The sequence below is a fragment of the Mus musculus genome, chromosome 19 (genome assembly GCF_000001635.26).
Source record: "Mus musculus strain C57BL/6J chromosome 19, GRCm38.p6 C57BL/6J".
Classification (NCBI taxonomy): domain Eukaryota; kingdom Metazoa; phylum Chordata; class Mammalia; order Rodentia; family Muridae; genus Mus; species Mus musculus.
In genome coordinates, this window is record NC_000085.6 from 18,751,372 (window position 1) to 18,779,051 (window position 27,680).

A 27,680-nucleotide genomic window follows, 5' to 3' on the forward strand; every position below is an offset into this window, starting at 1 on the left:
AACATATATATGTCATATACATTTATTTATATATATAAAGCCATATTTTAATTTGTACATTTGTTTTTCACATAAAAGAATCCAGATTGTATACATTACAATGTTAATAGTTCCTAGGGGCAAAAATCTTTGCAAATACACATGGTGCTTGCTCAAGTTAAGACCATGTATGTGTATATATATATATACACATACATATATATACACACACACATATATATATATATATGTATACACACACACACACACACACACACACACACATATATATATATATATATATACAGCATTTCTCCCTATGATTATCCCTGTTCTACATTAATCAGTCAACACATGTTTGTGAAATGTCAACTATGTTATGAGCCCTCTTTCAGTACCTGGGAATACACAGGAATGTAGGAACAGGACTTTTATTGTTGGGATGGAGAAAGGAGGATGAGTCAGCCTCAGCTACAGCTTTTTAACCTTTCCTAGAGTGCACATGTCATACAGTCAAGCATCTCTCCCTTACTTCCCTCCCTCTAAAGTCATAACTGTTAGCTTGTGTGCTGTTGGGCCCCAGAACCCTTGCCATCTAGAAGTAGACTTTCTGAATGGACAAACACTGTGATATGTGTGTGTGTGTGCAACAAAAGATCTGTATAGCCTTGAAAAGGTAGGAAGTTTTGATATTTTCTAGCAGATGAATAGGATTTGGGGCTATTATGTTAAGTGATATGAGCCAGTCATAAAAGACAAATATATAATTCTACTTATGAGCCATTTAAGAGTGTAAAATTTATAAAATGAAATGTAGAGCAGTGATTGCCCGGGGTAGGGGTGGCAGCAAGATGGAGCTGTTGAGTGGGTCTGGAGCCCCAGCTTTGGAGTATAAAGGCGTTCCAGAGATGGCTGCAGAACTATGTGAATGTGTATACCAGTATTGAACCACACACTTAGAAAATAGTATAGTAAATATTACATCATGTATCTTTTACCACAATTAAACATAGAAACAGGCCAGTTATTGTGGCCCATGCTTCTAATCCGAGCACTCAGGAGGCAGAGGCAGGAGGATTATAAATTGAAACCAGCCTGGGCTATCTTTAGCTATAGAGTGAGACCTCATATCAGAATTACACAAACAACAAAGAAAGATGCTCATATAAACTACTTAATGAGATTTTTTTTTCTAAACTTTGGATATAATTGTGTATCCTGAATTCAGCTGGAATCTTATTTTGAGTGGTACCCACAGATAAATTGATAGGCATGGGGTGGTGGTAGGACATCTTGGAAATTTTCCATTGATGTGGGCAGCCCAACACTTAACTCTTAGTCTTTCTGTCTTTTGATACCAGGTCTCACTGGGTAGATTACAGACCTGCCACTATGGAAACGTATTTTCTTTACTTTCGACGAGTTTTGGCATTTCTGTTTTTCTTTCTGTGGAAGAGGTTCTTGGTCATGGATAGTATGGGAAAACTTGAAGGCTATTTCAGAGTGTCCTAACCAGTTTCCAGCAGTGAGAAGCAGTCATTTAATTTGCCTTGGAGCCTGGATTCTTTCTCAGGGTTTGGCCAGCAATTCCTTCTGCCAAAGCCCTACAGTCCAGCTGTGCAGATACACACATGGAGGCCAGGGGTCAACCTCGGGTATCCTTCCTTAGGATGGCTGTCCTTGTTCTGAGACAAGGCCTCTCACCGGCATCTGGTATTTGCCTGGTTGGGCTATGCTGGCTAGTTTGGGAGCCCAGGTCACTTCCTGTCTCTACCGTTCAGGTGTTGAGATAGCAAGTCTGTAACACTGTCTAACGTCTGCTGTGAGTATCAGAGATGAGACTCAGATCTTGTACTTGTGCAAATATTGCCTACTGAGCCGTAGTTCCAGTTCCTTACAGTCCATTGTAACTGGGTAAGGTGCTTACTCAGAGCACAGCAAGGTGCCTGCTGAGATGTGGTGGCATCCCATTTCCAGGATGACCTTAGGTATGTAGTCTATGGAAGCCTGCAATGATTGGCACCATGGGGAACCAACTAGTGGAAGACATTGCCATGCTCTGCCTTATGCTGACTCCAGATTTTCTGGAAATTATACAGAGCGAGTTGGACATCAGATACCCTCCTCCCTCATTTTAACTGCAGTGTTTTGAATGGTAAGATTAATCTCGTGAATTTGGTTTTTGTTGTTTTGCTTTGTTTTTAATTTTCTGCCCTATCCTTAAACTGTGTGCGGACATTACATGGAATTTCCTTTTGCCACACTCAAAACCTAGGTCACTGAAGAATTAGAATTCCCAAAGTGCTTATCTTACTTGGCCAGTTATATGAACTAGTAACTTCTTATGAATAGCCTTTGTTTTAGACAGGGTTCTCTAGAGTCACATACTTATGGAATGTCTCTAGAGATTAAGGGAATTTATTGTAATGACTTACAGCCAGCAGTCCAACTAATCCAACAATGGGCAGCTGTGAATGGGAAGTCCAAGAATCTAGTAGTGCTCAGTCCCACGAGGCCAGTTGTTTCAGCTGGTCTTCCGTATAAGCTGGAATCCTGAAGAGTAGGCTCCAACAAATGTGCTGGCAAGTAAGAGCAAGAAGGTGAAGAAGAGTGAGTCTTCCTTCTCCCATCATCCTTACGTAGCCCTCCAGGAGAAGGTATGGCCCAGATTAAAGGAGTACCATACTTGGATATGGAATTTGTTCTACCCCAGGCTGGCCTTGAACTCAGAGATCTGCTTGACTCAGTCTCCTAGGATTAAAGGCATGTACTACTTTGCTTGGGCCTAAGCTATTCCTGGCCACTGTGCCTCAAGATTTGGATCAAAAGCATGTGTCACCCCATGTCAAGATCCAGTCAGAAGCCTGTGTCTTCCAGCCTTGAGATCTGGATTACAGGTGTGACCGCCATTTCTGGATTGTAGTTCATTCTAGATGTAGTCAAGTTGACAAGCAGGAATGGTCGTCTTAACCTCTAAAAAAATTTTTTTTTTAAAATTAAGCAAACAGTTGACCAAAGAAGCAAAGATCTTGGTGAGAAATAAGTATTTTACATAGCAGATGTGTTAACAGGCCATGGAGAAAGCTCATTGCCTTGTGTTTAAGTTTTGCCATTCTGTTCACTTTCCTTAGGGTTGGCAGATGTTGGCATCTGGCTTTGGAGGACCAGCTCAAGCTGCCCATGCAGACCATAGTGAATTTTGGTGAAAGGCAGAACTTTTCATTCATGATTAGATCGTGTCTGAAAAACCACAGGCAGTTTTCAGAATGCGCATTGTGTTACCTTTGCCTGGAGTTCTTTCTGTTGGGACTAAGTAAGAATCAAGATATCTCAATGGTAAATATTTGGAAATACTCTCAGTAGAAGCAAAGAATAAGAAGACCTAGGGTGGCAGTTCAGTGCTAGAGCACTTGCCTGGCATGCCAAAGGCACTCCAGCACTGAAGAAAATCGTGTAACAGAAAGAAGCCATGGATGCCTGCTGGCTGTGTGTGCTCTGGACTCATAAGTCACCTCAGTTGCCTTGTCCATGAAACAAACAGCTACTCTATATTGGCCACCAACATAAGACTTGGCGACTATGGTTTGAGTCTGAGATTCCGTTGAAAATCTGTTGAAAGCACCACAGTGAACTGACTTATCCGAGCTCTCTGTCTTGCCCTGGACCCTCTGGCCTAGCCTTCTCTTGTCAGATTTTCTTTCCTCCTCCATTTCCTTGTTAAAGAAAATGCGCAAGTGTGTATGTGTGTGTGTATTCACGTGTTTGGTATATGTGTGAACAGGTCTTCTTGCTCATGCAGAGAGGCCAGAGCTTGATGTCAGATGTCTATAACTACTCCAGCTTGTTCTGTGAGATTAACTTTCTCACTGAACCCGGACACTTGCAGCTTTGGCTAGACTGGCTATCCTCAACCCTCTAGGGTCTTCTACCTGTCTTTCTCTTCACGAACCCACAGCTGCACCACAAGTGTTGTTGTTACAGGCATGAACAACAACAACAACTGACTTTTTATGTGGGTTTTGGGAATCTGAACTTAACCCTTTACACTTAAACAGAAAAGACTCTAACCATTAAACTGTCTTTCCAGTTCTTTCAACTTTTAAAGAAAAATAAATGAACAGTTTTATTGAGATAAACTATATCTATAATTTGCATAAATTGTCTTATTCGATTGTTTTTGGTATAGTGCCAGAGTTTAGAATCTATTTCCCACAGCCAATATTAAAACACTTATTGTTCCCCAAAGGAATCCAACTGGTATTAGTTACCATCTTCTTCTCCCAAATCGGATCCAACAACCACTAATCTGCCTTCTGTCACTGTAAGTCTCCGTAGTCTGGCATCATACACAAAGGGTTCCTTGCTGCTGATGGTTCTTCATGACAAGCTCATCTCGTCTGGATGTGTTCAGGGTTATCCATCTCATCTGGATGTGTTCGGGATTATCTGTTTTGCAGGCTTTGCAAGGCCCTCCTTCCTTTGTTTTATTAAACACAATTCCATTGCATGCACTTATAATGATCACTATTTTTACTAGTCGTTTGGTGGACATTTTGTTGTTTCTGTTTTCTTGGATGGTACAATGATGCTTTTATGAAAATTTGTGCACAAGATTTTGGCTGGCTTTGCTTTCATTTCTCCTGGATAGACACATGGGAGTCTAACTGCTGGGAGATTCAGGAACACTGAGTTTAGCTTTTTTTGAGAAACTGTAGATTCTTTCCTAAAGTCACCGCACCGTTTGACATTCGTACCAGCAATCTAGGATAGCTCCAACTTTGTTTTACAACGTCTTTATTTTCTGACTTTCTGACTACAGCATGACAGTGACTGCACAGATGAACTCCTGGTTTTGATTTGTATTTCTCTAAACCTGAATGATTTTGAACATCTTTTGTGTGCTTATAGCTGTTCGGGTGTTTTCTTTGAATGTTTTATATCCTTTCTGAGGCACATGTATTGGAACCAAAACTTGAGGTTGTCTCCTGAAATCTATATATTCATATCCATGGAAAAGTTAATTTGCAATTCCAAATGGCCACAATCCTCTTGAGATCTCTGCGGGTCTCAGGGACCACACAGAAGAGTTGCCGTGTTGCGGAGACTTTGCTGGGCATTTCCCATGTTTGTAAGTGAGGATTCTCACAGGATTCGGGTGCTCAAGCAACATTTAAGGAATTACTTTGAAAACTTTAAAATGCTACTCTTAAACTTCCATTTTTTTAAAAGGTATTTTATGTACATAGTAAGTATTTTGCCTGTGTAGATGTATATATGTGCATTACGTGGGTACCCAGTACTTGTGAAGGTTAGAAAGTACTCCAGGAACTGAAGTTACAGAAGATTGTGAGCAACCATATGGGTGCCAGGAACAGACTCCAAGTCTTCTGGAAGAATAAGTGCTCAGAACTACTGATCTACTCATTCATAACTCCCAACCATTATTCCTGAGGTGGAGGTTTCCCCAAGTAAAAGTTCAGTGAATTGTGTATGTGTGTGTATGTGTGTGTGTGTATTTGGAGGTTAGAAAATAACTCAGTTGTTAGTCCTTGCTTTCCGATTTGCATTTTGAGACAAACGTCCTCTTGCCAATCCTGAATTCCAAGCTGGCTGTTTGGTGAGCTTTGGCTTTTTCATGGGTTCTAGGGAATCTGAATTCCCATTCGAATGTTTACACAGCAAGCACGTTATCCACTGAGCCATTTCTCCAGCTCCAAAGACCGCTTTTGAAACAGTAATTTGGGGAAGGAAATCACCCATTGGACTCATCAAACCTATGTTGGATTCAAATGAGAGGCAGAATAATGGGGAACAGGCATACTTTGGGGAAAATGGTCATAATGAGACTCCCTAAGTTGTGGTGGGCTGGTCAGGGTTAATGGTCTAGAAACTTCATCTGAAGGCAGTATGTGGTGGTACTTGGGATTTATTGTTATTGTTTAAGTTCATGACATCCAAGAATATGAAAAGTGGAAGTGATTTCTACCACTCTTGGCTTGGAATTCACAATGAGCTCTGTAGTCAGTGGTGTTATACTGAGTGGCTAAGGGCATGAGTCAGACTGCCCAAATATGAATGCCAGGCCAGAGTGCCTACATAGGAACCCTGACTCAGACTGCTAACATATAAGTTCCACAGTTACTTTTATGAGCAGTTGGGTCCCTTGGGCAAATTATTTACCCTTTGTAGACTTAGTATCTCTTTGACAGAAAGACTGTAATAATTGCATTCAGGTGCTCCAGGGCAGACTAAATATTTGGCGTTGTGCAGGTGAGTGCCTGCAGAGGACAGAATAAATGCTCACCCTTCTGTTAATATTATTTTATCAGCTGGGTTGGACTTTGAATCTGGAGACCTCTGTCTTCTTGCTGCAGAAAGTAGACTTCCCCCTCTAATCTAAGGACCAAGAGGTTTTGTAAACTGAGCCTTGTAATCATCTCCGAGAGATGCTTTTCTTCCCAGGTGAGTCTCAGTTTAAGAGGGCATCTGACAGACACTTGGCTTGTATCCATTAATCCCTTCCAGCCTTTGTCATCACTGTCAGCGGGTGCCTCACGAGGATTCCCTAACAAAACACAGCAAAACAAATCCCAATCTTTGACCTTCTCCATGCTAGATAAGCACTTGCCTCCTAAGCAGTCAGCTATCCCGATTGACCCTAAGACCCAGTAGAGAGGTATTTTTGACTATGTAGAGAAGGAGATTTTAAATCTTTAATGAAAAAAAAAATACAGAAAAAGTTCTATATTTTGCTCAGGCTATCCTTGAACTCTTGGCCTCAAAGGATCTCCTTTCTTAGTCTTCCGTTTGGGTGGGACTACAGGAGAGCAAGTATGTGTTTGGCTTCTGAGGTCAAACATCTTGCAATTAAAAAAAAACAAAAAACCAAAAAACCAAAAACCAACAACAACTCCCTAAAATTAGTGCAGTTTTTAAGGACAGCTTCCAGCACAGCAAACTAACCTAAGGCACTTACTAACTAGATCCTTAGTCTATCACGTGACACCGAGGAAAGCAAAAGGAGCCCTTAGGTGGCTTTCTCAAGTGTCTTTTAGCCCCTCCCACCCCCACTCCCACCCCGCCCCCATGTGGGAAAGCATTCCTCAGAGGCAGCTCTTATCAGAACACAAGTTTTGCTGGCTGCCACTTAGGTTTAGCAAGCACCTAGCTGAAGAGCAGTGTTGGTGGGTGAAGGACTGGGAGGCTCGACTACCCGCCCTGGTGCTGGGGGTGGGGTGGGGGTGGGGGGTGGGGGTTAGGTTGCTGACTGGGCCACTCCTCCATTCAGCAGGGCAGTCCATGGTGTAGCGGGTGCAGGAGCATTTTCGGAAGGTACTTGAATTTTTGTTTGCAGACTAGATGGTCGGTTCCTTTAAATTATTATTATTAATAGTTTGGGCTCATACTTGGGGACTGTTCGAGTGAAAGGTTTCTCTTCATAATACAATCATAAGATGTTGCGAGCATCCGAATAACAGGCTCTGGAGTAGGAAGTTTGCTATTCTTTTTCTTTAATCCTTCTTTTGTAGCTGCCCTTTTGAGTCAAGGTCTCTTCCTTATGGATTGAATGTGCTTCTTCTCATCTTTCAATGTCACAAGAAATCAAACACAGGAGGGAGGGACATCTTAAGGATCAAGGCCCAGGGAAAATGGAAGCTGTCCTGTAGTTTGCTGCTGGATGACTCTCACAGGGAGGTGCCGTGCGGTGGCGGTGCCCTCTTTCCTTCCTGAGTGGCCCTGTGTGCAGTCAACCCTTCACAGAACAACACCGGGGCTTTGAACACCACAGTAACAACAACAAATAAAAGCCGGGAAATTTGGGCCTAGCGAATACCTCATGCCTGCCAACCTCCGTTAGTCACAGCATTCTTGCTCTCCTACTGACTGGCCGACTGCTGAGGCTTCACTTCCTGGACCGCCCTCTTTCTCACAGAGCACCTTTTTTTCCTCAGCATTTTAGAACTAGTTATTTGGAATGGGGGAAATTTGGTATTAAAAATCTTAAACGTTTTTAAAGTACTGTATTTATTTTTCATGTGGCATACATATATATATGCACATGTTGGCATGTGTACATGTATGTGCCTGTATGTATGCATTTGGTGTGGGATGTGTTGGGCTGAAGCCAGTGGTCAATTTCAGATGTCTTTATCTTTCTCTACTTTAGTTTTTGAGACAGGGTCTCCCAGGAACCTGTAGTTCAATGCTTTACCCACACTGGCTGATCAGCAAGAGTGGGGTTACCCCTGTAGAAAAATAAAGACTTTTTTTCTACCCTTTGATGTTGGGGTTATAGATGTAGGTCTCTACCTAAATCTTTAGTGTGGTTTCTGGATATTATAATTAAAATCCACATATTTGAACAAACTTTAAAGGGGGCCCAGACGTTCATGTTGAATTAAAAAATATAAAGATTGTGATGAAAAAAATCTTTTTTTTCTATTTAAAAATAACGCCTAAAAATTAAGATTTAAAAATCTTAACGTGATAACTTTAAAAAAAATAGGGAAAAAATTTTTAGGCAAGGAGTGTTCTTTATTGAAAATTCCTGAAAACCTCTTAGAAAAAGAATCTCTCAAAATTGTGTTCCTAGGAAACAATCCTGTAATCTCCTCAGAGAAACCCCTAGCCAGGTGTTCAGAGGAGTTGACAGTGGTTTATCACCTCTGGAGTCCCACAATATTTCCATACACTTATATGGCCATAATACATTTTCTTTTCTTCCACCTTTGCTTTCCAGGATAGAAATCAATGGCAGGTTCTTGAAAGCAGCCCAGATAGGCATAGTGGGTGTAGAAATGTCGGCAAATGGGCAGAGCGCAGTGGGTTTAAATAGGTCAGAGTGCAACTGTGTAGGGTGGGCACACACAGGCTCAGAGGGCACAGAGAGGAGAATTTGATCCAGATTTCATTCTAGACAGCATAGGAGTAGAGAGTATCCTACAAAGAAGAGCCTGAGGAGAACTCTTGGAGGTGAATCCAGGGGTTTGTAAGCAGTTCAGTTGATGCAAAATATGGAGACTGAGGCAGGGAGCAGAGCACCCAGTATATGATTGGTAGCGAGTGGGATATGAACACTGAAGAACGTCCAATACCTGCAGGGCAGTGCAGAGCCACTGGGTAGAAGATTCAGGTGAGACTGACTTACACACTTAGTCACTCTGTGAAGACTATAGGCTTTATTGAAGAGACAGCAAGAAAAGCAAACCAGAGGTAGAAAGGTCTGGGAGACAGAAAGATAAATTAATAGTGACTTTAGCTAGGGAATCAGAGGCATTAGCTAGATTGGTGAATGTATAGATACAGAGATTTACACAATACATAAGCTGTTTCATACAAGCCCAGCACTCCTAGTGGTTGACTGAACGGGAAGTAAGGCGACCACTGAAGGTCAGATTTCACTCTTGTTTGAGAGACCTAGGAACAGGCTGATAGGAGAAGAAAACGGTTTTCTGAGCAATAACCCAGAGACTGGAAAAACCAATGGCACACAGCTGTTCATGTCGATTGGTACTGAAACAGATAATACACAGTATCTTTTGTGAGAATGTATTCCAGAGACCAGCAGGTGGGTGACATGGTGGTTCATTAGTTTTGAAAAATTGCCACTTCTGTGAGTATCTTAATCCAGAGGTTACCCGTGCATTGAGAAAACACAGTTCCTGCTCTCATTACAGCCAGTAAACTGCTTTGTACTTTTCTGACAATTACCTTTTAACTGAGACCTTTCCTGGAACCTGGGGTAGAGAGTGCAGGGGGAGGTATGTGTGGCTGGTCCATCTAACACATTCCATAACCGGTCATAAAGATTTGGAGCAGGATGCAGGGAGGAAGCAAAGTCACACTCATTAATAGAAAAGATGAAAGAGAGGAAGAAAAATAACGCCCCCTTTAATTCAGAGTATGTGATGGTTTCTATATGCTTGGCCCAGGGTGTGACACTATTAGAAGGTGTGGCCCTGTTGGAATGGGTGTGTCACTGTGGGTGTGGGCTTTAAGATCCTATTTTAGCTGTCTGGAAGCCAGTATTCTGTTAGCAGCCTTCAGATGAAGATGTAGAACTCTCAGCTCTTCCTGTTCCATGCCTGCCTGGATGTTGCCATGTTCCCACCTTGATGTTAATGGACTGAACCTCTGAACCCGTAAGCCAGGCCCAAGTAAATGTGTCCTTATAAGAGTTACCGTAGTCATGGTGTCTGTTCATAGCAGTAAAACCCTATCTAAGACAGGGTGCCTTGCCAGTAAGAATGAGGATGTCCTGGCTTCTAACATGGTCACCTGGGTACAGTGAGGAGCCCTTATAGAGCCTAACTGAGTAGCAGTGGAGAAAGAATAGACAGGCTAAATTTGCAATCAAACTGTTACACTCCTCATATCTGTTATGTGTTGTGTAAGCAATTAGTTGAATTACTGATTTATGAGTGGATTGCCTATCACCGGTGTCAGTAAGAGGTCACTGTCCCTGCCCTTTGTCCTATCTTTTTCTATATTACTTCAACGCACACAACCTCTGTTGATGTGTAGTTAGAAATCACCAAGCACAGAATACTCTCCTTAGAGAAGTCTTCTGTTGTCTGTGTTGTTCAATATTCTCATACTTTTTAGGGTGCTGCTATAGATGTTTTCAAACTTCTAAACACTTCAGGTCACACAGTGAAAGGAGGCTGCTTTTCTAGCACTAAGATGCACCTTTTACTTATTTCATTTGTTATTATTAAGTGTGAGGAATTGGGTCACTTCAAAATCCTTTTGGAAGTTGAACATAAATAACAAAGAGTTGTCAATTATCAGGAGCCATTGGAATTCATTATGATGAGGACATTCTCTAAGAGGATATTGCCTAACAGTTACGAGTAGCTTCTGCTGGTTTCTGTCAGCTTGATGCAAGCTGGAGTCTTCTAGGAAGAGGGAATCATATAGGAGGAATTGATTCTACCAGAGTGTCCTATAGACAAGTCTTTGGGGGCATTTTCTTGATTAGTTATGGACGTGGGAGGGCCCAGACCATTACAGGTGGTGCTACCCATAGCCTGGTGGTCCTAGGTTGTTTAATAAAGGAGGTTGTTAAAAGGAGCAAATCAGGGCGAGCAAACCAGTAAGCAGCACTCCTCCCTGGTGTCTGGTATAGCTCCTATTTCCAGGTTCCTGACCTGCTGGAGTTCCGGCCCCAATTTCTCTCAGTGAATGAATTGTTACCTGAAAAGATAAGAAGTGGTAAAGTCTTTTCTTCCCTACATTGATTTTTGTCAGTATTTGATAGCAGCAATGGAGAAATAAACTAAGGTATGCCTTGTGGTTTTTACTTATAAATTGACAATCTGCATGGAGAACAATGTAGAAATATCTGCACTGGTTTAGATTTTGACTCTACAGATACAGATGTGCATGAAAGCTATGCGTTCAGGGATATTTTGTACAAAATGAAGAATGACATAGATTTACATGAGTAGGTTATCTGCTTTGTATAAGGATTTCTGTATAAAGGAATACAGGTTGGCATCTGTAAACAAAAATGTAAGATTATCATTAACATCATTATTAATGTTAAATCACTGAGGCAGAGGGGTACATATTTTTTTAAAAATTTTTTTATTAGGTATTTTCTTCATTTACATTTCCAGTGCTATCCCAAAAGTCCACCATACCCTCCCACCCCACTCCTCTACCCACCCACTTCCACTTCTTGGCCTTGGCATTCCCCTAAACTGAGGCATATAAAGTTTGCATGACCAATGGGACTCTCTTTCCACTGAAGGCCGACTAGGCCAACTTCTGCTACATATGCAGCTAGGCACACGAGCTCCAGGAGGGTACTGGTTAGTTCATATTGTTGTTCCACCTATAGGGTTGCAGGTCCCTTTAGCTCCTTGGGTACTTTCTCTTGCTCTTCCATTGGGGGCTCTGTGATCCATCCAATAGCTAACTGTGAGTATCCACTTCTGTGTTTGCTAGGCCCAGGCATAGTCTCACAAGAATATATCAGGGTCCTTTCAGCAAAATCTTGCTAGTGTATGCAATTGTGTCAGCGTTTGGAGGCTGATTATGGGATGGATCCCCGGATATGGCAGTCTCTAGATGGTCTGTCCTTTCGTCTCAGCTCCAAACTTTGTCTCTGTAACTCCTTCCGTGGGTGTTTTGTTCCCAATTCTAAGAAGGGGCAAAGTATCCACACTTTGGTCTTCGTTCTTCTTGAGTTTCATGAGTTTCACAAATTGTATCTTATATCTTGGGTATTCTAAGTATCTGGGCTAATATCCACTTATCAGTGAGTACATATCATGTGAGTTCTTTTGTGATTGGGTTACCTCACTCAGGATGATGCCCTCCAGGTTCATCCATTTGCCTAGGAATTTCATAATTTCATTCTTTTTAATAGCTGAGTAGTACTCCATTGTGTAAATGTACCACATTTTCTGTATCCATTCCTCTGTTGAGGGGCATCTGGGTTCTTTCCAGCTTCTGGCTATTATAAAAAAGCCTGCTATGAATGTAGTGGAGTATGTGTCCTTTTTACCAGTTGGAACATCTTCTGGATATATGCCCAGGAGAGGTATTGTGGGATCCTCCGGTAGTACTATGTCCAATTTTCTGAGGAACCACCAGAGTGATTTCCAGAGTGGTTGTACAAGCTTGCAATCCCACCAACAATGGAGGAGTGTTCCTCTTTCTCCACGTCCTTGCCAGAATCTGCTGTCACCTGAAATTTTGACCTTAGCCATTCTGACTGGTGTGAGGTGGAATCTCAGGGTTGTTTTGATTTGCATTTCCCTGATGATTAAGGATGTTGAACATTTTTTCAGGTGCTTCTCAGCCATTTGGTATTCCTCAGGTGAGGATTCTTTGTTAAGCTCTGCACCCCATTTTTAAATGGGGTTATTTGATTTTTTGGAGTCTGCCTTCTTGAGTTCTTTATATATATTGGATATTAGTCCCCTATCTGATTTAGGATAGGTAAAGATCCTTTCCCAATCTGTTGGTGGACTTTTTGTCTTATTGACGGTGTCTTTTGCCTTACAGAAGCTTTGCAATTTTATGAGGTCCCATTTGTTGACTCTCGATCTTACAGCACAAGCCATTGCTGTTCTATTCAGGAATTTTTCCCCTGTGCCCATATCTTCAAGGCTTTTCCCCACTTTCTCCTCTGTAAGTTTCACTGTATCCGGTTTTATGTATCCGGTTCCTTGATCCACTTAGATCTGACCTTAGTACAAGGAGATAGGAATGGATCAATTCACCACCAGTTGTGCCAGCACCGTTTGTTGAGAATGCTGTCTTTTTTTCCACTGGATGGTTTTAGCTCCCTTGTCAAGGATTAAGAGACCATAGGTGTGTGGGTTCATTTCTGGGTCTTCAATTCTATTCCATTGGTCTACTTGTCTGTTTCTATACCAGTACCATGCAGTTTTTATCACAATTGCTCTGTAGTAAAGCTTTAGGTCAGGCATGGTGATTCCACCAGAGGTTCTTTTATCCTTGAGAAGAGTTTTTGCTATCCTAGGTTTTTTGTTATTCCAGATGAATTTGCAAATTGCCCTTTTTCATTAGTTGAAGAATTGAGTTGGAATATTGATGGGGATTGCATTGAATCTGTAGATTGCTTTTGGCAAGATAGCCATTATTTACTATATTGATCCTGCCAATCCATGAGCATGGGAGATCTTTCCATCTTCGGAGATCTTCTTTAATTTTTTTCTTCAGAGACTTGAAGTTCTTATCATACAAATCTTTCACTTCCTTAGTTAGAGTCACGCCAAAGTATTTTATATTATTTGTGACTATTGAGAAGGGTGTTGTTTCCCTAATTTCTTTCTCAGCCTGTTTATCCTTTGTGTACAGAAAGGCCATTGACTTGTTTGAGTTAATTTTATATCCAGCTATTTCACTGAAGCTGTTTATCAAGTTTAGAAGTTCTCTGGTGGAATTTTTAGGGTCACTTACATATACTATCATATCATCTGCAAAAAGTGATATTTTGACTTCTTCCTTTCCAATTTGTATCCCCTTGGTCTCCTTTTGTTGTCTAATTGCTCTGGCTAGGACTTCAAGTACAATGTTGAATAGGTAGGGAGAAAGTGGGCAGCCTTGTCTAGTCCCTGATTGTTGTGGAATTGCTTCCAGCTTCTCACCATTTACTTTGATGTTGGCTACTGGTCTGCTGTAGATTGTTTTTATCATGTTTAGGTATGGCCCTTGAATTCCTGATCTCTTTGTCCAACAAGATATCAATCATTCCTGGCACTGGAGATTTTACTTGTATATACCTATATATTTAAATATGCTTCTATAGCTTTCCTAAAATGCATTGTGTAGCACAGGCTAGTCTTGAACCTACAGTGATCCTCCTGATTTAGCCTCTGAGTACTAGTATTACAGGCATAAGCAACTATACCTGGTTCTTTTCTTTTATTCTTTTAGAGGAGGGTTTGTTTGGTTTATACATATATTTATTTATTTAGAACCAGGATCTCTCCATATAGCCTTGGCTGGTCTGGAACTTGCTTTGTATATCAGGCTGCCCTCCAACTCACAGATTCACCTGCCTTTTTGCCTCCTGACCATTGGATTTAAAGGCATGAACCATCCTGTCCTGCTTTTAAAAGAGATTTTGAATTTGTCCAGTTATCTGCCCTCTCCCCAAAATGTGAGATAGGTTCACACTGTTCAGCCCAAGAGGGCCTGGAACTCTTGGTAGTCCTCTTGCCTCAGCCTCCTGAGTGCCAGACTTACAAACCAGTGCACCATGTCCAGATGAGCCAAACTTTAAGAAGCAAAGTCCTTGTGTTCTTTCTGTTGGGCTACACCAAAAACAGGTATTACTGTGGATAATGATGAATAACACGTATCCCAAAATATCCAATATAATTCCTTAGACAGTTGTGTTTCCTTTAAGTTTAGCTTCCAGTTGATTATTTTAAACATACAATTTTATAGGTATTATAATTTGAATGTAACACTCCCCTCTACAGACCACGTGAATATTTAGTTCCCAGTGATGCTGGGAATCCTAGGGCATCATTGTTTTGGTGGCTGTGAAGTTGTTTTGGTTTAGCTAGTAGAAATGGATTACTTGGGTGGACCTTGAAGGTAAGGTCCATCTCTGGCTTTAGCTTGACTTCTGTGTGTTTCCTGTGCCATCTGGATGGCTAGGACCTCTGTGCTCCTGCTTTCCCCGCCTTCCTTCTGTGGTCGGCTAACACTTTGGAAACTGTGAGTCAGAACTAAACTTTCCCCCAGAAGATGTTTAGTCAGGTATTTGTCATAGCAATACAGAAAACAACACGGCCAGGGGTTCCCAGAAAGTGTGTCTTAGACTAGGTAATAGACATGGGTGTCGCCTTACTAACATTCTGGGGAGTTTGATGCAATTGTCGGAGGTATAAACAAAGACCATCTGTAGGAACCAGGATTCAGCTCAGAGGTTGATCACTTTCCAGGAGTGCATAGGCTCCTCAGCTTGGTCTTGAGCCCTTAGACGATGCACTTGGAGGTGCTTTGCTTCTTGGCTGGGGGAGGGCCTTTCATGCATCTGCCTGGAAAGTCTTAGCAGGTTAGAACTGTTATGCAACAGATATGCTGGCATTCCCTTTAAAGCTCTACATTTAATTATCCAAGGACACTTGTAAAAAAAAAAAGGAATAAAAGAGGGTTTTATTTCCTCTTGGTTTCTTATCAAACGACTGGGCATTCCCCAAGATTCTAAGTGTCTTTACATTTGCATTTTCAGTCCTTCAGAGACTGGACAACCTCGTGTGGTCACTGAGAAAAAGTTAATTTTCTGTGATATTTAGCAACTGGATTTTTGAAATCTTGAGGGCTTGAGAGTTTTAAGTAATGTAATGAGAGTTAGGAAGGGGCATGGTGTCGCTTCAGTTTGCAAATTTATTATATGTGGGAGGTCGCTGCCATTGCTGCTAACCCCCCATTCGACCATGTGAAGTGCACAAAAATGTATTGCTTATTTACCTATGAGTTCGTATAGTCTAGAAATTCATTCTGAAATTCTACACGATCTTGCCTAACATCTTTAATTAACCCAGAAAAAAAATGCATTTTAGTGATCTGTGGGTTATTTGGCTGACATTCCCTTTTATAGGGTTGTTACAAAAAATTACTAATGTAAAAATGGCTCACCCTTACTGTCAAAAAACACTTGTACTGCTAAATCCTGCCTCCTGGAAAGAATATTTAATGGGAAATCCATAAACATACCCCATGGGAGTACTGGTGGGACAGAAATGAATTCCTGGCTGTCTTGGGTTTGGATGCTACTTTTCTGAGACTGTTTCTCTTGTGCTTATTGAGTCAGGTGAGGCATCCTTGCAGAGTTCCTACAATATATGTACAACACTTCCCAGAGTTAATTCTCCCAAAGTGACCAGTCTTCCCTGAACTTGGAGAAGGTTCATCTGTGGGACGCTTAGTTTGAAAGAAGGAATTGCTCTAAGGGAGACATCCTCCAAGGAAATCATCAAATTTCCCGATGAGGTCTGAAATTAATATTTTTTTCATATGAGCCATTCTTATGGTTTCCTATAAATTGTTATTTCCAAGATAGTAGGTTCTTTAAGTAGACTCCACAAAGACTGGTCCCAGCCTCCCTGCTTGTCTCTGTGTCTCCTTCCTTTCCTCTGTGCTCTCCTCTTTCTACTTGTCCTAGCCCCCCACCCCCCCACTCTGTGTGTGTGTGTTGTGTGTGTGTGTGTGTGTACACTGTGTGATGGTGCATATGGCAGCTGGAGGTTGATATCGGGCATCTTGATTGCTTGCTATCTTACAGTTGGAGGCAGGGTCTTTCACTTGACCTCGGAACACACTCATACCAGTAGTTTAGCCACATAGATTGTTCCAGGGACCCCTTGTCTCTGCCTACAGCATGCTGGGAGTACAAGGTAGGCCATCGCACACACCATGTGGATAGTGGGGATTTGAACCTCAGACCTCATTGTTTCATGGCAAGTGCTTTATCTACTGATGCAGTGCTCTAGTCCAGAGGATGCTCTTTTCTCTTCTCTTTTGGAGATCCTGGATTTAGAATGCAGGGTTTTGGACATGGTAGGCAAACCCATTGCTCCTGCCTTGTATCTATGGTGCATAGTATCTTCCTTTAAAGTAGGTCATAAGTAAGTTAGCAAAGAAAGGTAACAGAAGGTGTGTAGCTAAACCTTGTTGCTGAGCTGTGTGTAGAACAGGTGAGATCAAAGTGGGAGGAACTCATCTTCATTGGCAAGGTTTTATGAGCTTTTTGACGGTATAAAAATTTATGAAGAATATAAATGATCTATTCCTTTGTTTCCTGTTACTCCAGCCACTTAGTCCCATGGACGTTAAAACAAATGAGCTGGGTTTAAAAACGAAGGGATTCCTCTAAGACTGTCTTTTCAGAGATTTTCCTGAGAGAATCTGTGTTCTGAAAACACTCCATCTGGAGGGGAGTGTGGCTCAGTGGTAGAGCCTTTGCCAGGCATGTGACTGTATGTATTTCATTCACCAGTACAACAAAGAGGAAACCAGTACCGTGAGCTAGGCTTGATCATGGATGGTGGCTACTGCAGGGCTGGTCTCTTGATGTTTCTTTGTATTTCTCCACTTTTACATCAGGCCAAAGATTGAATGTAAAACTTAATTGTACCTTAGGATGAAGGGAACTTAGGTCGGTACTGTTTCTGCTCTGCCTTTTCTCCCTTCAAGTTCAAATGAAAGTGGATGAAAGAAGGAAGGAAGAAAGAAAGAAAGAGAGAGAGAGAGAGAGAGAGAGAGAGAGAGAGAGAGAGAGAGAGAGAGAGAGAAAGAAAGAAAGAAAGAAAGAAAGAAAGAAAGAAAGAAAGAAAGAAAGAAAGAAAAAGTACCCATTCTAAGGAGGCAGTTACAGCATCTTATTTTCACTATGTGAGCCAGGCAGGCTTTGAACTATCCTCCCTTCTGCTCTGGCTTCCTGAACACTGGGATTAGAGGCTTTTGCTGTACTTTTGGGCTACAGCAGGAAGAAAGTTTCTATGTTTTTGTTCTATCACAGGCTTCCTGGTTGTACCTTTGAAAGGAAAATTCTCTACAATGGTTCCTACAGGTCTATTTTGAATATATCCATTTTGTTGTTCATTCAACAATTCTTGGGGTGGAGACTGGAGCAACATAAGTGACTGGCACTAGGTCTACATCTCCTGGAGTTTAAGGAGAAAGTGGACCTCTAAGGCCATTATGTCATATTATGAGGAGTCCTGTGAGGGAGATTTAGAGAGTCTCACAATCTTTCTGTGGCAAAAATACATAGGAGTTGAGTTGCTAACAACCTAAATCTAATTTTATCCTGTGGTATGTCTAATTATGATAGCTAAGGCTTATTGAGACCTTGGAAGATCTAATAAGACCTTGGAAGAAATATAAGTTTTCAAGGACCAAACTTCCCAATAGATCTGTGATGGAGTACTATTCCAAGAATTTATTTTTGTGCTAGGATTGAACCCTGATGATAAGCACACACTCTACCACTGAGCTATGTATCCAGATGAGCTGGCCTTGGCTATTATTTTTATTTTTGCACATGAGCACGGTATGTAAAAATTAAGTGCTCTGGTCAGAAAGTCTGATCACAGAGCTGTTATTGAAAAGAACAGGCTGAGGGGAATGGGGAGGTGGCTTAGCAGTTAAGAGCAATGGCTGCTGTCTGAGAACCTGGGATTGAATCCCCATACATACATGACTACTCACAACTATCCTTGACTCCAGTTCCAGGACCCTCTTCTGGCCTCTGGGGGCACCTGACACACATGCAGTGTGCTTACATACATGCAGGCAAAACACTCACATGCATGAAAACTAGGAATAAATATTTTAAAAAAGGAATAGGCTGAGCTCAGCTTGCTTAGTGTGTTTATAGAAACTCCTAAACTGGGGGCCCATCTTTGCAGCCAGTTATTTGTTTATTTATTTATGTACCTGTATTTGGAGAGAGCATCTTGCTGTGCTGCCCAGTCTGGTCTCAAGCTCTTGGGGTGAGCTGATCCTCCTACCTCCGTGTCTGAAGTAGTGGCAATGCTAGTTGAGTGTTCCTGTAGCTGGTTTACAGCTCTCTTCACTAGTCAAGTGTACATATGAGGTGCTATATCAGGCTATGATTCTTTCCCTGTTTCTTCCTATTTTTCTTAATATCAAGAATCTACTGAAGTCCCAGTGTTCAGCATGGAGGCCTGTCCAAAGGACTTTTCAATTATTTAGTATATTCATACATTTCAAAATTCAGAGTGAGGATGGACTCTTTGAGGACATTAACGCCTTTGTAGCACTTTTGTTGGCACTTCAGAAAAATTAGACATTTAATATGTTTATAGAGGTTAATGCTTCTAATAGAGATGGGGGCTTAAGGATTCTAAATGATTGTCATAATAGACACAGTGAGCTCATGTCCATTTATTTAGTTCATTTTAAGTTGTGTGACTTGGGATTTTTTTCAGATTTACATTTTCTGTGGTTTCCCCAATTTGTTGAGTGCTACTTAATACATAAAAAATAGTTTTAGACTGTGCAAAAGGGATAGGAGGATAGACAGACTTAAGGTGACCCTGGCCTTCATTTGGGAAGATTTGTTTTAAATGGATATAGATGTTAAATGCACAAGATCCAACTGCCCTCTTCTCTCTTCTGATTAAGATCTAGACTCTGTCATCTTTGTTGTGTTCAGTAGTAAACTCTCAGAATAAGCCCACTTAGAATAAGATCATATCCCTCCCATTCTGTTATAGTTTGTATGGATGTCTAAAGTTATATCCACACTTCTAATGTTAGGCCATATGGCATCAAAATGTTTCATATGATGGAGCTGGAGAGTTGGCTTGTGGTAAGAGCATTTGATGGTCTTTCAAATTTGGAAAGATTGGTTTCAGTTCTCAGAACCCACGTGGTGGTTCACCACCCCAGTTCCAGGGGATCTGATACCATCTTTTGGCTTCCTGTAGTAGCTAAACACATGTAGTGCATATACTCATCTGCAGGCAAAACAATTTTACACACTAAAAAAAACTTAAAACAAATAAATAAAATAAATCAAAATATATTTTCATACTTTAACAAAGCCAAGCATATATGTTAGTTGGGTTCAATGGTAGTCCCATAGTCTTCTGTTTCCAGACTTTGAATGCAGTTTATAGAGGTTAGATATGACTTGACTTGCATTTTGTAGATTAGAAGGCATTTTGTTAGAAGGAAGAGTGAATCTCAATTCCCCATGTAGGTTTTATACCACGAAGTGATGCTGCCAATGGGAAGCTGTGCTCCCAGACTATCTAAAGAAATTGTCAAGATCACAACTGTTCCTTCATATGCTTTCCAGCCTTTGACACCATTGCCACATTGGGATTTTATAAGTGATAAGTTTAAAGTATTGAGAGCATCATGTGGCAGGATTATGGCACAATATATGGAAGTGAGTCATAGCAGGTTTAAGGGAACATGAGTTACAGCTTTACTAAGATCTTGTTACTCAAGAAGAGATTCTGAGTGAATTAACTTTGTATTTTGTGTGACCATTTGACTATAGATGCTGCTGAATGCTGAGTGCTATTTTGGTTAGGTCTTGGCTGTGTGTGTGTGTGTGTGTGTGTGTGTGTGTGTGTGCACACATGAGTGGTTGTGCATGGGGAGATAGAGACTGACATTGGTGTCTTCCTCTATGCCCAAGTCAGCTAGATTAGCTTTCTGTAAGCCTCAGTGATCTTCTTTGCTCTGCCTGCCAGAGCAGAGATTACAGGTACATGCTACCACACCTGGTTTTTCTGCAGAGTGTTAGAGATCTGGACTCAGGCCTCAGGCTGGTACAATAGGCACCTGACCAAGCGAGCCATGTTTTCAGCCCCTCGTCTTGGTATTTTAATGAATATCGTGATACTTATGCAAATCCTTCCTACCTAAATTATCATAGCTACACCACACTCTCATTTCATTCAAACAGATCACAGGTTATGTTTTGCTTTGTTTCAGAAATCCTGGATCGAAGGGGTATTCTACAAGAGAGAGTGTAACAAATTCATACCCAGCTCAAAAGACCCTCACAGGTACAGTTTTTAATTATATTCTTTTTTTTAAAAGCAACATTACATTGAGTGCTGTTTGAAGAAATTTAGAAATATCACTTATGTAGAGGTTTTGATGATATTTATGAAGTGAGTGTATTTATTCATTTCAATGCATTTCTTCCTTAACTCCATAAAAACATGCCATGGATATTGTAGAAAACTCAGTAGGAGAAGGGACTTTTGTCAGTTACCTCGCAACAGCTCCAGTACCTATCACCAATATGTTCCTGTCAAAGGTCTATTTAAAGAAGCAATCAACTCAAAGGAGGAAAAACTGCATGTCCTAACAGCACTAGACTATGTTGGATTCCATTCCATGTGGTACTGCAGGACAACACTCCATGTGCCTCCTCTTGGAGGCAGGACAGGTGTCATAGGAGTACAAGGCTGTAACCCAAGCTTGGACAAATAATTTTTACTCTCTACACATTAAATAGTCAAAATTTCATGACCATTCTTTATCGCAAGTAAGATATCCATGGGAAATGATGACTGGTGAGGACACATTAGGGACACTGCAGAGATCTAAGGAGTCACCAGACTGAATTATGTTTTCCTCTGGGGGCTTTGTGTGTATGTAGATTGTAGGCGGCAGGGCTGAGTTAGAGAACTCTGAGTTCTGGACAACCCTATGGAAACTCTACTTGTAGGACAAAGGTCATCAAGGCAGCTGGTGAGAAACGGGGAAAGAAAGGTCTACGGAAAATTCCTCAGGGTAATCAGGTTCACGAGGTTAGGACTGGATGTCATTGACCTGGTGGAAAACTGATAGGGAAATAGAAGAGAAATATTTTAATTAGGGTAGCTAGTCTATTTTAGATTCCCTTATGCCATTGGCCTCATGTGTGTTTAAAGTTTAGAAGTCATTGGTACATGGGGCACATGGTAAGATTCTTTGGCAAGGATTAAAATGGTGTTCTATGCCTTTGTTAAACATTGACTAGTCCCACCCTCACTGAATTACTTATGGTTGGTAAGCCCTGTGATTGGAAATTCTCATTTCGCCTGTTTGTAAAATGTTTATAGGATGCCAAGGTAACACTGTTTCCACCCCCCTTTCCATTCTGCTTTTATAGTGTCAGGCGATAGGATTGTAGGCATAGTGTAAAGCGGACTGAGTTCCAAGTCACTCCATTCACTTCAAGTGGAAAATCGTCTTCACAAGCTCCTTGGGCCTCAGGAAAAGTGACAAATATGAATTGTGTAACCACACATCCTAAGACGCAAGGAGAACATTAGATGTGGAATGTTAAGTGTTAGAGCGTTCACTTCGTGTGCATGGGGCTCTTCCATCAACCCCCAGTTTCAGAGAAAAGATACATACTTATTTTAAGATAGGGTGTCTGTATACAGGTCCAATTGGCCTTAGATTCACCATTCTTCTGCCTTAGCTTCCTGGGTGCTGGAACTACAGACATATGCCTGGCGCCATTGACCATAATTCTATGAAAGTTTCAACACTTACTACATTTTACAGAGGATAAAACCCCCATGTCTCTATGTTCATGTGACTATAAAAAAATGTAATAGATGACTATGACCATTCCTTTACACACTCCATTTTCTTGGGCTCTAGTAAGAGTCTCGAGAAGCATGGATTTATATGTTTTTGTCAGTATGATGAGGAGAAAATGGTGGTGTATTTCCCACTTCTCATCCACGTGACAAAACAGGTGAAGGCAATCAGGCAAGGAAGGATTTAGGGAGGAAGGGTTGATTTTGACTTTCAAGTTCAGAAGGTCTCAGTACAACTTGGAGGGTTGTCCACTCTGTCTCCTGTGTGTGGCAAGATCCTGTTTACATTGCTTAGACAAGAAAACAGAAACTGTGGTTGGAATGAGTGGTAAGTCATTACCTTCAAGGGCCTGCCATTAAGTGAAATATTTCTGCCAGCCAGGCCCCACCTCCTAAAGGCTGCAAGCCTTCAAACAGCACCATAAGCCTTGGGCTGTGGGGCTGGAATTCAAGCATTCAAAACAGTAGCCTGGGGATGGGGTGGGGTCAGATTCACACAATAAAACTAGTCGTTCACTATTCAGCACAAACAAAATTTTCTCTCTTTTATTAATATTTTTTAGCTCCTAAAAAGATAGCAAATCTAATAGGCTTGATTAACTTCTTTTTCTCCTTCTTATCAAGGCTGGTAGAGAAGTGAAGTTTAGAGTGTCACGTGCTAAGCAGGTTATACTTCTCCTGATTTTTATAAGCAATATCTTTTTTCCCTCTTGGAAAACTATAGTTTTTTAAAATTTACTTTACATCGAAAATACGATCATTGATGACTCAATTCTGGAAGTTTTTCTGACTTATAAAGAGAAAAGCTTTATTATTATTAGTTATATATTATATACTTATATATTATTAGTATATAAGTAACTATACATATATTAATTCCTGACTTATTTTACAAATTCAATAAAATACCCATCAAAATCTTGAAAGATTTTTCAAGAGATTGAAATTTATATGTATATGTGTCAAGAAAAGAAAAGCAATTTTAACCCTTATCTATCTATCTATCTATCTATCTATCTATCTATCTATCTATCTACTTATTTATTGATTTATTTTGATACTAGAGATGGATTCTAGGAATTCATAGATATCCCAGCCAAGAAATATAGGATAGAATACAAAATAAGACTGAAACATAGAGGCCTTGCCTTTGAGATGTCATGATGCATAATGATGAGAGTCTAGAGCTCTGTGGCAGAGACTAGCATGTGTAAGTAAGGCCTTGGAGTCCATTCTTAGCACTGTGCTAAACAAATAAGTCAAAGCAAAGCAAAGCAAAGCAAAGCAAAGCAAAGCAAAGCAAAGCAAAGCAAAGCAAAGCAAAGCAAAGCAAAGCAAACCAAATTAAGCTAACCAAACAAAAATCACCTAAAACAAACTAACCCGAACCAAAGTAAGCCAACTAAGCCAAGCAAAACCAAAGCAAATCAAATTAAACTAACCAAAGCAAGTAAACAAAACAAACTAACCAAGCCAGCTAAATCAAACAAACAAATCAAAATGCTACAACAAAACGGTGTTAATGAAAGAGAGTGGCATTAGACAGGGATAGAAGTAGATCAACAGCAGTATTTAATTTGATATTGTTATACACACAAACATACATATGCATACTCATGCATGCATGCACACACACACACAGAGGTATGTCTGTCTGTCTATCTATCTATCTATCTATCTATCTATCTATCTATCTCCAGGGTCTCTTGTATGCCTGCTTGGACGGTCTTGTATTCAATATGTCACAGAGCATGCTATAGAACTTCTGACCATCCTCACTCCACCTCTAGAGTGTAGGAATTATACATGTGTGTCATTATACTCAGTTTATGAGGTACTAGTGAGAGAACCCAAGGCCTTGGGTGTGGTAGGCAAGCATTCTGTCGACTGACCTACATCACTGGTCCTATTTTATGACTTTAAAATATTTTAAAATATGTTTTATTACTTGATTTCCTAGAGCTCTGTTATCTTCATTGTTTAGTAATTACAATAGCAATGGTAATAACAACAACAACAATAATGATGATACCTACCTATTATGGTTAATCTCCATCATCTGCTTCAGTTTGACTGGATTAAGGATCACATACTGAATCAATGAGGCACACCTCTGGGTGTGTTTATGAGAGTATTTCCAGAGACATTTAAGTGAGGATGGAAGACCCACCCAGAATGTGGTTGGTACACGTCCCAGAGGCTGGTCTCCGAATGAATAAAAGGAGAAAGCTTGGTCATCTTTGTTCCTCTTGCCTGACAACTGACACGGTGTGAGCAGCTGCCTCACACTCCCACCTTCATGACTGGCCACCATGATGGACTGTATCCCCTCAAACTGTGAGCCAACATAAAGCCTTCCTTCCTTAAGTAGCTTTTATTAGGGATTTTGTCACAGCAGCGAGCAAAGTAACTAACGTACTACTTTCATTGCCTACACTGCAGGGCATCAGGTAGCATGAGCTACTTCAGATATATTAGCTAAGATAATCTTTTTTATCACCTTATGGGGGTCATAAAATGTTTAAAATTATTTTTAGATGTGAGAGTTGTGGCTCAGGAGAATCATTGAATCAATGGTATTCAAATCTAGTTTTTTTTTTGGTACCAATGTTCATGTTTATTAATTTTTTCATTGTTTCTACAGTATAATTATACACAGGGAATGACATGGAAAGTAAATGATGCGTGAATATTTAGCAAATTCTAATTATCACACCATGAAAAATTAGTAAACTAACAATAACTTTATTTCTTTGATTCAGATGCACTCCAGGCTGCCAAATCTGCCACAATTTAGTCAGGTGAGACTTTCTGAAAAATCTGATTCCTTTTTGTATTAAGGTAGTGTGTTGAAAACTACTTGTGAGAGTTTCTTCAGATCTCAAGAGCTTTTTTGGAAGTTCTAGCCAGAGAGCTCAGAGCTTATAAATCTTAGAGCAGCCTTCCTTATCAGGGAATGTTGGCCCCTTCAGTGGAGCTCACAGCTTGGGGAGGAACACCCATGGAACAGTGAGGGGAAAGTTGGGCACCCGTGTACTGGCTGGGTCAATAGAAACAGCTCTGATGATTAATGGATGACAAATGTGTCATAGATATTTAAGGGACTCAGAGTAAGGCATCTGTCAGTTTCCTCTACAAAGGATAGAAATACAAAAGGTGTGTGTGTGTGTATTCATTCTCTTTTGTCTTTCTTGAGCATGGTACTTGAAAAATAATAGAAGTCCTGAGTTATTAAGACATGCAAACATCTTAAGATATTTGACAAGAACTTTTACTACCTAACACATGTATGAAACATTACATTTTATTTTGCTATCACATTGTATTTGGATAAAATGTAGCTCTGGGTTGGGCATGCATTGAAGTATTTGACATATGAGTTACACATGCTAAATTTGCATAAAAGCAGGCAAAACACTCACACTGCACAATAGACTGAAGTACTATAAAAATTTTATCATATATTTTAAATTATGTGTCGGCAAGTGGATCCTTTATGTCAGTAGAGCAGAATAAACTTCCCTTGATTCTGACAATATCCTAAAGTTGCTAAGTTTAACCAGTGCTAACTTTAACTTTTAAAATATTTGATTTTTATATTTTTAAATTTTGAGACAGTCTTGAAATTTTGCTAACTTGCCTAGGGTAGCCTCCAATTTCAAATTCTTTGGTCTCAGTATCAACAGTAGCTGAGATTATAGGTCATAGTATATTATTGAAAAATAATAGAAGTCCTGAGTTATTAAGACATGGAAACATTTTAAGATATTTGACAAGAACTTTTACTACCTAACACATGTATGAAACATTACATTTTATTTTATTTTCTCCTTGTCACACTTGACTTACTGGCTTCTTTCTTGTTTTTCAGACAGCCTAGGCTGCCCTTAAACTTATTATTTAGATTAATAATAAAGATTTCTGCCTTTGATAGAGTGGACTTCACAAGTTTTACTGTATACCATACCAATGAACATTTTGGGATATGAATCCATATATGTATACACATATATTTACTTATTTACAAATTATATAAATATATACTGTATATTAGTAAAAAGTTATAAAGTGATGGGAAAAGATGGATGAGAATATTGAAATAATTTATTAATAGTAAAAGCTTTTGTTTCTGTCACTCCAACTACTTTTAATTAAAAGGAGATAGAGTCACATCTGATGGCACCTTCTGTGGTCTAACTAACTAGGAGACTGAGGCAGAGGAATTACTTCAGTCCAAAACTAGGAGTTCAAGTCTAGCCTGAGCATTGTGGTGAGGTTCCACCTGAAAAAAAAAACAGCCAAGCAAACAAACAAAACAAAACAACAACAACAAAAAACAGGGACAGAAGAAATAAAGCCTAATTATAGATATTTATGATCTTTTCTCATCACATGGCTAACAGACTGTTAAGAAGTAGAAGCAGGGACTGGAGAGATTTCTTACAGGGTAAAGAGGTTTGCTGCCAAGTTTAGTGAACTGAACATGACGCTTTAAGTGTTATTAATATGTGACTTCTACACACCAATCTGAGGATTGGAAATATTGCACCAATTGTTCTATTCTGAGTGACTTGTTTTCTGGAGTCTAGGTGTTACTGTGGCCGGCTGATTGAAGAACACCATGGGCTGGATCGTGCCTGGAACCTCTCAGTCACTGAGGGCCATGGGGATGAGCAGTGGTCTGTGGAGAAGCACACAGTGAAAAGCCCTACAGATACCTTCGGCACCATTAATTTCCAAGATGGAGAACATATCCACCACTCCAAGGTTTGCTGATAACCCAAACCATCTCACTAGTTTTGAACAAAAGAGACCTTGCACTTGTACTTCTAAGGAGAGAGAGCACTACATGATGTACTTTGTTGAAAAGGGATCCACACCATTGATCTATTGTTAAGTCTAGCCTGGTCTTCTCTTAGGTATGAGAGGCAATGCTTGCATCCCAGGTACAGGACTAGGTGGAGATGGGTGAACAGATGATAAGTTTAATATGTTAATACAGCAGTGCGGACTGAGGTGAGCTGAAGCTCCTGGGGCAGTTATGAGTTCTCTGCTTGCTAGTCCTTTGACACACACTGAGGGTGGACACATGGCACGTCAATAAGTCAATAGCTTTCATCA

At 40.4% G+C, this 27,680-nt stretch overlaps 1 protein-coding gene across 8 annotated transcripts in view; it reads left to right on the forward strand.

Annotated features, from left to right (window-relative positions):
• Trpm6 (transient receptor potential cation channel, subfamily M, member 6) overlaps window positions 1-27,680 on the forward strand; it is a 162,345-nt gene that overhangs the window by 21,195 nt on the left and 113,470 nt on the right. For 7 of the 8 annotated variants that reach the window (NR_157571.1, XM_006526951.3, XM_017318152.1 and 4 more), the window contains 3 exons: window positions 20,950-21,023; window positions 25,322-25,360; window positions 27,149-27,326. Coding sequence is in view for 6 of the 8 variants with exons in the window: in XM_006526951.3 (XP_006527014.1) it covers window positions 20,950-21,023; window positions 25,322-25,360; window positions 27,149-27,326 (291 nt within the window). In the remaining 2 variants the exon portion in view is untranslated. Of the gene's footprint in view, window positions 1-20,949; window positions 21,024-24,671; window positions 24,897-25,321; window positions 25,361-27,148; window positions 27,327-27,680 lie in introns of those variants that run through there. The other variant, XM_011247226.2, reaches the window with a different exon arrangement.